Below are 14,045 nucleotides of genomic sequence, written 5' to 3'. Positions count from 1 at the left end.
CAGCACTTTATATAGCGCTTTATAAGATGCCAGAGAAATAACCTGCACGTACCCTTTCAAATGAAAAGCTTTACTCAGGAGTCTGGACCCTAGGCTAGTTTGTTCTGAGTTGTTGTGTGTGTCTGTCTGTGTGTATTTGTGGTTATACCTTTATAACCTCTGCACACTGTGTGACTAGCTACACGGCCATCTGTCTGTCTGTTCTTTCCTCTTACCTGGCGTTGGGTGAGATATGTACGAGGGGTTTAAAGGTCTCCTGGAGATAGAGCTCTGTCAAAAAACACAAACCATCCAGTGAACCACTGCTACTACTACTTACATCAGTAGTAGGGGTCCTATTAATGTATAATTACTATTATTATTAGCTTTTCATCCTCACCTCTCCAAGTCTCGATCTTGTGCTCCTCCAACTCATAGATCTGGACCTGAGAGGGAGAGAGAGAGAGAGAGAGAGAGAGAGAGAGAGAGAGAGAGAGAGAGACATTAAAGTCGTCTATCAATGCATTGCACAACAACACAACCTGACTCATCCTTTTCCCTCGATGGTGGGTGGCAGTTGCCATTTTGGATGTGCTTGTTTGCGCGTGTCGTGTGTCAGAAGCCCGTCCTTTATTGTTATGGTCTTCATAAACAGGGAGAGAAAACCTCTCACACAGCATTTGAGACTGGACAGATTGTAACTTCAACTGCCTTATTGATAGATGGCTAGAAATAAAACCATGGAAAAATAGCCCAAGGGCAGAACACCTGATACGTGTCTCGTTCTCTCTCCGTGTCTCTCTCTTTCTCTCTATTTTTCCCTGTCTCTTGTAATCACTCTGCGTCTCTCTCTCTCTCTCTCTTTTTCCCTGTCTCTCTCACTCACTATCTTTCTCTCAGTTTTCTTGTTAAAGCCCCTGACTTTGTGATGGTAATAAAGATGTTGATGGTAGGTGTGTGTGTGGGTGGGTGTCTGTGTGTGCATGTGTGTCCTACCATCGGGGATTTATAGTATCTGTTCAGAATGTTGATGAAATCGGTGATGGTCAACATTCCTGGAGAGAAAAAGAAGTAGAAGAGAGAGTGATGCCCTTTTGCCCTTTTGGACCACAATTAGCCAGTATATAAAGGTCTCTCTAAACCCGCTACAAACAGGAGATTGACTATTGCCATAAGACGATTATGCCTTTCTGTTTTCTTTCTGGTGTGTCAAGAACACTCCAGACCACAGGTTAAGAAAGGGTAGAGAGCAGGGTAGCATTAACGAGGCCAGTGGACATGTTATGTGGTTACTTTCTAACCAGGTCTTTTTCTGAGCGATTCTGTATTTTCTGTCATCCAACATTTTTTGGATGTTGGATGGATGGATTTTCAGATTTTTTTTTGGTTCGGTTGTTACATCATACAACCGACAGACAGTCAGCTGCTTTCACAAATTAAAAATGCGGCGGAAAAGGGATGAAAATCTGCCTGCCACCCCAGATATCATGTTTCCCTCTCTGTCGATGGGAGCTGGAGACGATTAATATCTGTGACTACTGCATAAATGCAGATTGTAACCTTTCCCATTAAAGACCAAAGCCAGGGGTTAGCAGCTTTTCTGTCCAGTGAGAAAGGGGCTCTACGGCATGGCTCTGTGATCGGCTGTGGACCGACTCAACTGACCAATAAAACACCTCTGACAAGGAGAACAAAAGAGATTGAGAGGAAGATGCATGAAATATAACACCAACAGCAGTAACAGATTACATTGAGGAGGGAGAGAGAGAGAGAGAGAGAGAGAGAGAGAGAGAGAGAGAGAGAGAGAGAGAGAGAGAGAGAGAGAGAGAGAGCTCTATTCATGCAGCAGCATAAATAGACTGGGAGGAGGTGAGATACATAATAAATGGGAAGTGAGGAGACGGATTTGGAGGAATATACAGGAAGACAGAAGTTAAATATAGAGCTCTTTTTCTCAACTCTCGCTTTGTCAGTGCCAGAACTGTTTCACACCCACACGCAGATGCACAAACATGCCGAGTCCTGCGGACACACACACACACACACACACACACACTCACACACACACACACACACACACACACACACACACACATACACACACGGCTGGTCTTACCTACAAAGCTCTGTTTCTTGCTTTCCCAAAGAGGAGCAGCCCGTACCCCATTGGCTACCAGCGCAAAGAAAGCCTTCTTCACCTACAAGTAAGACAACAACACAACATGAATACTATCCACAAACAAACCCACACGCACACACACACATTTACGCATGCACACACACACACACACACGTAAATGTGTGCGTGTGTGTGTGTGTGTTTGTGTGTGTGTGTGTCACACACACACACACGCACAAGCAAACACACACACCTGCAGTGTGGTGTCGAACACTACGAGTTTGGAGCTGGTCGGGACGATGTCGTAACACTTGTGGGACTTCATGAAGCGCATGTAGATGTCCTCCTCTGAGTCCTCCCCTCCTGAGAGAGAGAGAGAGAGAGAGAGAGAGAGAGAATTTGAATTGAAAAATTTAATTGAATTTGAAATGCTCAGATATATATATATATATATATATACAAATAACAAAACACTTTCAGAACCAACACATTTTCTATCTAGACCATAAAACTGATTAATGACATTGTGTAAGAATGTGTGTGTGTGTGTGTGTGTGTGTGTGTGTGTGTGTGTGTGTGTGTGTGTGTTTGCTCGGTCTTCTAATCTCTAAAGGCTTCGCTTCATTTTGTGTTGCCCCCATGGTTACGACCCACTGCATCTTTAGGATACATGTTTAGTACCGTCATTGTGTATGAGTGTTATTATGATGAGAGGGACGTTATATATGAAATGCGCCAAACAGACCTTAGGGTTAGGGTTAGTATACTAGTTACTATAAGTGTCAGAAGAGCTTAACCCTCACTCAGACACAGAATAAATACTATGTAGCGTTATACTAAGTGTGTTTCAGAAGCCCAAAACACTCTTGGGCTGGTGAAGACATAGACTTCACTCCGGCTTTCCCTCAATGAAGGTCTGATTTCAGTAACAGTATTAAAACGTCATGGATGACTATGTTTACAATAATTTAAGACATATGACTAAATTTCCTAACAAAACCGGAGAACAGGCATGACTCTGGCCTTTTCAGTTTTTGGTTTCTGGCCCAGGCTCAGCGCCGTCTCAGAAGTTCTCTTAGTAGTAGGACTGCTGGATCGAGATCCGGTTCAATGTAATCCCATGGAACCATGGATGTCTGACGGCGGTGTCATTGGGCGATAGACTGGGTACCCCCAGACCGTTCTGCCTGCAATTTGACCCCACCCTGCAGCAGGGTCTGGAAAGGAGCGATACATTCAACAAATTCTGCTTCTGATACGCTTTAGCGGGAGCCAATCACCAAGATTGCTTTTCCCCCTGGCGTGCTATTGGCTGGTTTAACACAATGACGACAGGGAGGTGACGGCAAGCAGCCAATTGCGTACAGTCATTTGAACTAGGCCCGTTGATCACGCCTCTTGTGCTGAAAAAAAATGACAGCAGCCTTCCCAGACCAAGCGCTATCGGCAATAGCCAGGCTAATTGGGTGGGGCAGCCAATCTGTGAGCCCCAGCTGAACAAAAGGTATGCGGTGGCCGGGTAATCGCATCAAGGGAGGCTTGTTTGTACTTACTCTGCCTAACTCGTAGTTTTAGATAAAAGCATCTGAACATCAGTCCAAAGCATCAATGCTGACACAGAGTTAAACCCAGAGAGTGTTGGTAAATAACCAAACATCAAGTGAGATAACGACAGATTTAACAAGACAGAAGCTGGATGGACCCCAGCTGTATTTACGATAAATAAAGCCGCAAACCTCTGAAACTGAAACACAAACATGGTAATGGCTCTGTGCGCCGTGTTTCCAGGCTTACTGTCTGTCTGTCTGTCAGTCTGGCTGACACTTTGTCTCTCTGTCTGTCTGCGTTTCAGCTTCAGTGACTCTTGGCAGAGTGCTGCTTTTGTGCTGTGGTGACCCGCTACACAGAGACACATGTCTGGCCCAGGGGAAGAGGTCCCTGCCCGGGACTACGAGGGTACCAACGGTGCAAAATACCCTCTGGAGAAGCCTCAACTACGTGGGGAGTTCAACTATACCAAACATCGCAAAGTGACTTCAACGCATACTGTATATGGAAGTGCAACCCGGGTGGCTGGTGTGTACTTAATAATTCAACTCTTTTCTTATCGCATATCATGGGGATGATAAAAGGAGGACTCTCTCTCTACCCCTCTCTGTCTTCCTCTTATCTCTCGCGCTCCATATCACTCACTCACTCCATCTCTCTCCGCTCTCTCTCGTCTGGCCTATTTGTACGGACACTCAGAATAGCTCCATAGCATGTAGCTGCCTCGCTACAGTACAGTATGTTATGTGTGTATACATTTGTTTGTGTGCATTGGTAATAGCAGCCTCATATTGAGGTCATTGCTATCGTGTTTAAAATACCCTGAAAGCAATTAAGTGTACCAGTCTAAGTCATTAGTGCATGATGGCAGACTGACTGAAGCCTATAATCTATGCAATTGAAATGTAGGCTGTTAAATTTATTTTAAAAAATAAAAAAATTGAACTCTTAAAAAAACCGGCTATAACATTATATTTCTGCCATTCTGTAAAAATGTCTCATAGAAATAAATGCGTATTATAACAACATTTAGAACATAATGATTGATGATCAATGGTTATTCCACAATCCGTCCTGTCGCATCACTATCCTATGTCCTTATCATCTCTGATCCAGATTGAACATTATATCGAATGCCTACCGGTAGGCCTACCGGTAATAGTTGCACTTACCGGCATCCTGCTCCGGTTGCTCCGACATCCCGTTAGCACCGATCTGCACCTGTAGACCGAACAGGCAGAGAGACACAAACTGTGGTCATCCATAGCGGCATCCCAGTCCAACACACCCTCTCTGTCCCTCTCCATCCATCCCAGTCCAACACAGCATCTCTCTCCCTAGTCTCCATCCACCCCTCCATAGCGGCATCCCAGTCCAACACACCATCTCTGTCCCTCTCCATCCATCCCAGTCCAACACAGCATCTCTCCCTCTCCATCCATATCATCATCATCATCGCCACTCTTTTATCTTCTCAGGCAGGCCTTCACACGAAGAGATGTAATAATGACGACACAGGGTTTTAGTTGTACTGGTTTGTGCAGCCCGTTTACCGGTGCTGGGTTGTGTAGCCCGTTAACCGGTGCTGCTGGGCTGTGTAGCCCGTTAACCGATGCCGGTTCGGTAGAGAGGAACCTACTTCACAGCCGCCTTTCAGTAACTCCTCTCGGTCCTCCTACTTCGTTTTGACTCGAACAAAAAATGGTCTGTCGATTTTCCTCCCGAAATGTATCTTTATCGATGCATTTCGTGTGCAATTCCTCCACAGATTAAACAACCCCGAGAGACTGGGTTCTGCCAAAAGATTGGCGTGGACCGCGTTAGCCGATCTGGTTTTTGTACGGCAATTACCTGCCCGTTGGTATTCGATCGACTTGCGCTTGTTGACCGATGGTAAAATTTCATCAAACCAAAAGAACCATCCGCTCGTCCGCTCGCATTTCGCTGTGATCTGGGTGACTGTTCGGGCTTCTTGGCAAGCTAGCTGGTCCCCTAATCGGCAATAGTGGAACATTCCACCTACTTGCTGCTGCTGCATAAACATAGAGCGCTCTCGCTCTACCTCTCTCTCCCTCTCTCTCGCTCTCTCTCTCCCTATCTCTCTCCACAAAATACCGTTATTTAATTTACATGCTCATTCATTTATGCGCCAAATAAAAAAAAAAGAAAGGAAAAGAAAAACTGTATTATTTGTCACTATAGTGTTTATTTTATTTTATATTTTATCACACTTACTTCAATCATGTAATGATTTAAACTGCCTAGCATTTGATCAAATGGGAACCCAGGAAAATCATGCCAAAAATACACACAATCAGAAATGTAATTGTAATAAACACAACGATGCACGCAAATAACAATCTATGTTCTACGAGTCACGAGCGACCCTACCTGTCTAGCACCCGAGGGAGACAGGGACACCTGGCGATGAAGAGGAGGCTGAGGAGCAGGGGGTCTGTACGGGGGGAGGCTGTAGTACAGAGGGCCTGTGTCCGGGGGCGAGGAGTAGGAGCGCAGGCGCCGCGTCTCACGACGGACAGGCTCGCTGTGGTAGGTCTCCAGTGGGAAGGCCCCCACCGGCTCCTGGGGGTGAGGGGCGCAGGGGGAGGGAGCGACCACGGGGGGAGGGGAGGAGACGCTGAAGGCTGGGGAGGAAGAGGGAGGAGAGGAGATGGAGAAGATGGACGATGGAGAGGAGAGGAGGAGGAGGGGGGAGAGGTGATGGAGAGGAGGAGAGGGGAGGAGAGGGAGGAGAGGAGAGGGAACGGGGCGGGAGGAAGAGGAGGAGAGGAGATGGAGGGGGAGGGAGAGGGAAAGAGGAGAGAGTGAGAGGAGGAGAGGGAGGGAGAGGGAAAGAGGAGAGAGTGAGAGGAGGAGAGGGAGGGAGAGGGAAAGAAGAGGGAGGAAGAGGAGGAGAGGGAGAGGAGGAGAAGGGGGGAGGAGAGGGAGAGGAGAGGTGATGGAGAAGATAGAAGATGGAGGGCAGAGGAGCGGGAGGAGTGGAGAGGAGGAGAGAGGGAGAAGGGAAGACACAAGATGGAGAGGGAAAGGAGAGGATGAGGAGAGGGAGAGGAGGCAAGGAGCAGGAGAGGAAAAGTGGTATTGATTAGACCTGTCAGCTTTTTCTACATTACCTTCGTAAGTGTATTGTGAATGCTCGATTCCCAGTTATACTAGTTATAACAGTTAACTTCACTGAAGCAAAGTGTCATACTGGAAGGTGGAAGAGGTAGAGAGGAAGAGGAGAGACAGAAAAAGGAGAGAAAGAGAGGGAGATAAAGATATAAAAGGTATTTTCTTTACTTGAGGGCACTGCATCTTCGGTGTGTGTGTGTGTGTGTGTGTGTGTGTGTGTGCGTGTGCGTGTGTGCGTGCGTGTGTGCGTGTGTGTGTGTGTGTGTGTGGTGGACCAGGAATTAAAAAAAATTAATTCATTATAACTATATTCGAACTATATACTTAGAAAGGGATCTACAATGAAGTCATTGATTCTGTCCCTTTCATAATTTCCGATTGGCATAACGCTGCTCTGTCCCTCTGCGACAGCTGTGCTCTAAGCTACCCGGCATGCGTGCACAGGAGGGATTTCATCCATGTGGAATGATGACATCACCCGTTTAGAGTCCGACTTGCTTTGGCCTCGGTCAGATGACACGACAACCCAGTCGCCCTACTGCACACCCAGCATTACCCTGCAGCAGGGTTTTACCACGGTGAGGTCAACTCCTCTATCCTCTCCTCTCCTCTCTGCTGTTCTGTGTTCCCCTCCCATACCCCTCCCGGTCTTCTTCCGTGACCTCTCCTCGGCTCTTCACTCTTCACTCTTCCTCTCCTCTCCTTTCCGGACCCCCCCCCCCCCCCCCCCCGCCCTCCCCGACAGGGCGAGCTGTAGATGTGTGCATTGTGTGGTGGACCACGGGACACTTCTTGCCTCAGACGAAAAACAAACAAAGCCTATTGGCCGGCAGCCCACCACATTGTTGTCTGGAAGGGTTTAGTCATGTTACTGTGGCAAAGTAAAAGCTACTCGACTGCTAATCCCTGCTTCTCCAGCGGGTTCAACGCTAGACTCTGGGCTACTTCCCCTTAAGACTCCTTACTCTCTGATGTACAAGGCGCTTCATAAAAGGTGGGACATCACCAAACAGCTACCCAGACAGTTTGAATAGCCGCAGTTGATAGAATGGATGACTAAACTGAGTCAAATTTTGTCCAACATAAATTAAACATATACAATTGGTTGCTTGCACCATTACGCAACACCACCGTCATATTTCATCAAAATACACAAACACACACACCGCCACTCTGACACGGACAGAGGCATGGCACACACATGCTGCCAAAGCTTGCATATGATCATGGAGCCCTCTTCAGGGCATTCAGTGATAATGCAGATGAGATGTCGTCACACACACACACTTTGTTCGTGGTGGAAAATACTTGAGCAGGCTTTACGGCCACCATGATGCGCCGTTCCTGAGGTGAACCCGCAGTCCACCCACGGCCACGGCACTTATCAACGCTGTTTGGCTGTAACATCGGTGTGTGCACACACAGTTCACACTCTCCTTACGACACACACACACACACACACACACACACACACACACACACACCATGAACGTGCAGAGAGAGAGAGAGAGAGAGAGAGAGAGAGAGAGAGAGAGAGACAGAGAGACAGAGAGAGTGGTAGAGAGAGACAGAAAAGGTCACTTAAACTAAAAGTGATCCATGTTTCAATTGTTGTTCTGTTAACCAATACACACACACACACACACACACACACACACACACACACACACACACACACACACACACACACACACACACACAATGTTACAATGTGAGTCTATATATAGTAGTGATTGTACATGAATGCCAGTCATCTAGAGCAAGGGGTCTCAAAGGGAATTAGAATAGACCGGGGACTCAATACAATGTCACCCATACAATGACTCTGGTGCAAACATGCACCAGAATACTAACACTCATCTAACACACACTTAATAACATCATCTGGCAAACTGATCCGTCCTTAGCAGAACACACACACAACTGTAATGAGAAACCTCACGTTGCATGACATTTGTGTGTGTGTGTGTGCGCGTGCGCGCGCACGTGTGTGTTTGTGTGTATATGGGCCCACGTGCGAGGGTGTGTCATGCGTGTGTATGGTGTTAGATCCCTTTATTTGTGTGTCTGTGTTTGTGTGTGTTCGTCTATGGTGGTAGATCCCTGTGTGTGTGTGTGTGTGTGTGTGTGTGTGTGTGTGTGTGTGTGTGTGTGTGTGTGTGTGTGTGTGTGTGTGCGTGTGTGTGTTTGTGCGTCATGCGTGTGTTTGGTGTTAGATCTGTTGTGCTGTGTGCGGGGGGGCAATTACTGAGCTGAAGGAACATTGAGACAGGCACTTTAAAAGATTAGAAAAGCACTACCACACAGGGATAGTCACAAACCTAAACTTACACACACACACACACACACACACACACACACACACACACACACACACACACACACACACACACACACACACACACTGTAATTGACACACAATCTCCTTTTGTGTGATTTAATACCACAGAGTGATGCGCTCACTAATAACATGGGCTGTTGTTGGCAGGGGCCAGTTCCCTAAGAACTATGATTAGTGGCAATGTAAGCCAGAGAAAAAAACAAATATTCTGTGGCGACCTGACACAGAATAACCCGTTCTCAAAGGGACTGGTCACGCAGTTGTTACACACGCAAAGAAAATGTAACAAGAATATCTCATATTAAGTCACTGTTGATCAATTGTTCAAATGTCCAAATGCTGAACCTGCAGCTGTTTAAGCAGCTGCAGGTTCCACAGTGGTCTGATGATACCTCTACGCTGTTTGGTAGAGAAACACCACTGGAATATTCGGCAATCAGCAGACCAACCATTCTTTGCATGTATGCAAGCTCACAGTACACATCCATATTGCAATACATATTGAAAAAGTATGCATGTATTTCTATTACATACACAAGTCATGATTCTAATACAAAGCATATCTAACTGGTGGTCTTACTTACTGATTCCTAGAGGTCCTGGCTCAGACTTCCTCCTGTACAACTTCCTGTCAACTCCCTGTCTCCTGTCAGTCTGTCCATCAGCCTCTTCCCAATACCTGTCAGTCCGTCCCTCTGTCACCTCTGGCTTCCTGTCCGGATGCCGGTCAGTCTTCCTTCCCGTCCGTCTGTCCAGAAGTTCCTTCCGCTTGCGGTCCGACAGAGGAGGTAGTTGGAGAACCAGAGCCCAGCAGGGGGGCTCGGACCCCCGTCGGGGCGGGGTCTGTCTCTCCGTCCCCGTGTCCGTCTCCATCCGGCCCCTGTCCCCCCCTGGCGTCTGTCCCTGGCTATCGCTCTCTGCAGCCAGGAGACCCGACTCAGACCTCCTCCTCCTGTTCTCTCCTCCGGTCCATCTCTCCGGATTCATCTTCCTCCTCTCCCGCTCCATCAGGCGGACGCTGGGCTCCGATTTCCTCCTCCGTCTCTCCTCCATCTTCTGTCTCTCCTCCTTCTCCATTTCCTCCTCCTCCTCCTCCTCCTCCTCCTCCACTTGTCCGCAGGGCTCTGACCTCCTCCTGGGTGTCTTTTTACCTGTCTCTTTCCCACCGCTCTCGGCCTCTCTTGTTCTCCTCTTCTCCTCCTCCACCTCCACGCTGCCGCAGGGCTCACTGCTTCTCCTCTCCTTCCACCTCTCCGTCTCCCGCCATTTCTTCATCATCAGGTGGCTCAGGCGCTTCATGGCCGCCGCCTTCTTCTTGGGTTTCTCCAAATAAAACCAGTAACAAAGTAGGCTACCTCTGGGGGCAAGCTGTGGTTACACCTCTTGTTGTGGCGTGAGATCCGATTAGTCTAGAGTTCACTGTGGTTCCAGTTGCCTGCTCTTTTCTCCATGTTTTTTGGTCATTCAATACAACCTGATAATTGAACTAAGCCAACAAACAATACAGAGAGCTAGAATTGTGAGAAAATCCTCCTGAAATCCATGACAAGCCTTGTTATGTGTGCCCTGTTGCGTTTACCTAACCCCCCGCTGGAAGTCTGCACGGTCTGAGTGCGGTGCGAAACAGCGACCCCTGGCGGCGTCCCGCCGCCTGTAACTGATATCCAAACGCGTCATTAACATTAACTACATTTAGTTTCCTCCAGTCGACCTCTGGCAAAGCAATCGTAAGTAATCTCTCTGGTTGAGATCCCAACGCAATAGTAAAGAACCAAAATTAGAGTTATTACATTATTTTAGACATACAAAGTAATTAGAAAAGTTAACCCTAAAACGTCCCAAAAATAACAGAAAATAAGAATAAGAATAAATAAATCCAACAGTTGTTGTTTTGCAAGTTACGTTTTGCTTTAAACGCAATAAAAATGCAATAGCCTCACATCTCTTCAACACAAATCTTTCTTCAAAAGACACTGTCCTCCAATTCTTTCTTGTAGGATTGAGATGTTCGTATTCCAGTCATAGTCGATCCTTCTATACCGTCCAAAATGCAGATAGACAGTTCAGAGCAGACAGACAGGTGGGTAGACACACTGAAGCCGAGAAGAAGACAATGAGCTCCGGAGTGCGTAGGGCATCTAAACTCACTTCTGTTTCCTTTAGTGTTCTCGCTTCTCCCACTGTCTGTGTGTCTCCCCCTCTCTCTCTCTCTCTCTCTCTCTCTCTCTCTCTCTCTCCCTCCCTCCCCTTCTCCCTCTCCCTCTCTCTCTCTCTCCCTCTCTCTCCCTCTCTCTCTCTCTCTCTCTCTTACTTTTGCTCAGCCCTGTTGAGTGTCACTACGCACCACTGTCATCTGTGTGTGTGTGTGTGTGTGTGTGTGTGTGTGTGTGTGTGTGTGTGTGTGTGTGAGAGAGAGAGGGAGACCACGCAGAGCTGGCACTCTGCCCCTAAACTGAATCTCGCTCTTGTGTGCGTGTGTGTGCATGCGCGCATGTGTGTGTGTGTGTGTGTGCGCGGGTGTTTTGACAGAAGCGTTTAGGTTGTGCGCAGCTGATGCTGATGTGGTCTGTTGGTTAAAGGCTTACAGATGATTGGTGCTGGCATTCAGATACGAAGCATCTGGCTGAGATTATGCACCTTCCTACTGTCCCCTGGTCCACAGACAGACAGACAGATTAATGGACTGGCTGATAGACAGAGAGGTAGACAGATAGCAAGTAGACAGACAGACAGATAGACAGGTAGGAGGACAACCAGGTAGACAGACAAACAGGTAGATAGACAGGCACATAGATGGAGAGACAGATGGATCAACATACAAACAGGCAGACTGACAGAGAAAGGTAGAATGGAAGAAAGCAAGAGAGAAAGAATTAGGTGTGCAAACTGTTGCATGTGGTGCCAACACCAGCTTCTGGAAAACCCTTTGGGAGGGGCAACATGGAAGCCAGCTACTATAGTGCGTGTGTGTGTGTGTGTGTGTGTGTGTGTGTGTGTGTGTGTGTGTGTGTGTGTGCATATGCGTGTGTGTGTGTATGTGTGTGTGTATGTCATGGAGAGATAAGACAGCGTGATGGGTTGCTATTGCAGTGTGGACCAGTGAAGTCCCATTGACTGTGTTACAACAACTCCCCCTTGTGGAGAAGCATATAATGCCAGCTCTGTTTCTTAAGATCTTACTTGGCTGGAGAGGAGGCGGATGACGATCAGATGCAGTCTAATTAACTTTACTTACTTCAGTTGAACCATTATTGATTATTGATAATGGCACATTATACCAACGGTGATGATAGACGTTGAGTGAGATGGTGATGGTTAGTCTTATGTACTGAAAGTATTCAACCAACATACAGCACTACATCAACACGCATGTCCACCCCTGTGTTCTAGTTAGAGTCAAATCCAAGCTCAGAATAGGTGTGGCCTAGATACACAGAGAGATAGACAGTGCCAGCGAAATTATAGAAAGAGATACAAGATGTACTCACTCACTATTACATCCTAAAACAATGTGCTGAAAAGCCCATTTGACCTTCAGCTTCTGGACCTCAAGCTCTGTTTTTATGTCACTCCCCCACACATTAGCATGCACACCCACCCGCCCGCCCGCCCGCCCACCCACCCACCCACCCACCCACACACACACACACACACACACACACACACACACACACACACACACACACACACACACCCTTACCGCGTGCCTTGTCCCTCCTGTTGCGGGAGAAGAGCTTGATGCTAACGGGGGAAGAGGAGGCAGCCGAGGAGGTGCTGTGCTGCTGGGGTTGCTGGTTTGACTCCCGGGAGGACTTGAAGATCCCTGAGAAACTCAGTCTGATAGTAGCAGTTTAGGAGAAGGTAGGGAAGAAACAGTGAAACGGTTGAGAAGACAAACAGAATCCATTGACACTGAGCTTATATAGGGACTCAACTATTTTATATCTCTATGATATATTTACCAGCACTTGAGCCAGTAATTAGCACTCCTTTAGCCACAGATTCATTCCACCCAGGTGCAAGACAAGTGCTCCTCTGTGCCGGCAGCCATTAGGCTGTACAACAGCATGTGATGATTGTGTATGTGTATGCAGATGCATGTGTGTGTGCTTTTGTATGCGTGTATATGTATATACTGTATGTATATACTGTATGTATGTATATGTATGTATGTATGTGTGTGTGTGTGTGTGTGTGTGTGTGTGTGTGTGTGTGTGTGTGTGTGTATATGTATGTGTGTGTGTGTGTGTGTGTGTGTGTTTATATATATATATATATACACGTGTATATATGTATGTACGTGCAGATAGGTATGTGTGTGTGTGTACATGTGTGTGTGATTTTTTTTCTTTTTCTTTTCCTCTTTGTTTACATTGCATCTTTGTTTACATTGCATTTCTGGAACTTAGCCACTTTATAATTTACAATTTACACTTCATACTTTTTATAATTTATAATTCATACTATTATACCGTCTATTTTGTTTGCCCTATTTGTTGTTATTTATTGTTGTTTGTTCTGCTTGTCTTGTCTTCTCCATACTTTAGCATTTCGTTTAGCATTTTCCCTTAGCGTCTACTTTTGTTTGTATTAGTACTTTGTATTCTTATTGTATTGTATATAATTTATTATTATCCTGTGTTTTTCTTCTGCTGCTGGGCTATTGCAACAAACTAATTTCTCCTACGGGGGATTAATAAAGCTGTATCGTATCGTTATCACGCAATGCTATTCTGTCTGTCTGCCAGTCCGCCTGTCTGTCTGCCAGTCCGCCTGTCTGCCTGTCTGCCTGTCTGTGTGCGTTTATACCTGCGTGGGGACTTGCTGGGGGGGTTCTGCTGGCCCCGGCTGGCTGGGTAAGGGAAGATGGTCTTCGGGGAGCCGGCGCCGTGCTTGTTGTTTTCGGAGGTCCGGGCGTGGGCC

General features: G+C 46.9%; 1 protein-coding gene across 1 annotated transcript in view; it reads right to left on the bottom strand.

Annotated features, from left to right (window-relative positions):
* LOC311375735 (5'-AMP-activated protein kinase subunit gamma-2-like) overlaps positions 1-10,421 on the bottom strand; it is a gene marked incomplete at both ends in the record, with an annotated part of 19,688 nt that extends 9,267 nt beyond the window's left edge. Inside the window, 9 exons of the mRNA XM_084490792.1 lie at positions 216-270; positions 380-425; positions 976-1,034; positions 2,096-2,177; positions 2,352-2,461; positions 4,819-4,867; positions 6,038-6,291; positions 9,707-10,039; positions 10,274-10,421. Coding sequence (XP_084346918.1) covers positions 216-270; positions 380-425; positions 976-1,034; positions 2,096-2,177; positions 2,352-2,461; positions 4,819-4,867; positions 6,038-6,291; positions 9,707-10,039; positions 10,274-10,421 — 1,136 coding nt within the window. The remainder of the gene's footprint in view (positions 1-215; positions 271-379; positions 426-975; positions 1,035-2,095; positions 2,178-2,351; positions 2,462-4,818; positions 4,868-6,037; positions 6,292-9,706; positions 10,040-10,273) is intronic.
* Positions 10,422-14,045: the final 3,624 nt, after the last annotated feature.

The sequence above is a fragment of the Micromesistius poutassou genome (assembly GCF_964030765.1).
Source record: "Micromesistius poutassou genome assembly, contig: SCAFFOLD_2934, whole genome shotgun sequence".
In the NCBI taxonomy this organism is placed as follows: Eukaryota; Metazoa; Chordata; class Actinopteri; order Gadiformes; family Gadidae; genus Micromesistius; species Micromesistius poutassou.
This window is presented reverse-complemented; position numbering and strand designations above follow the sequence as displayed.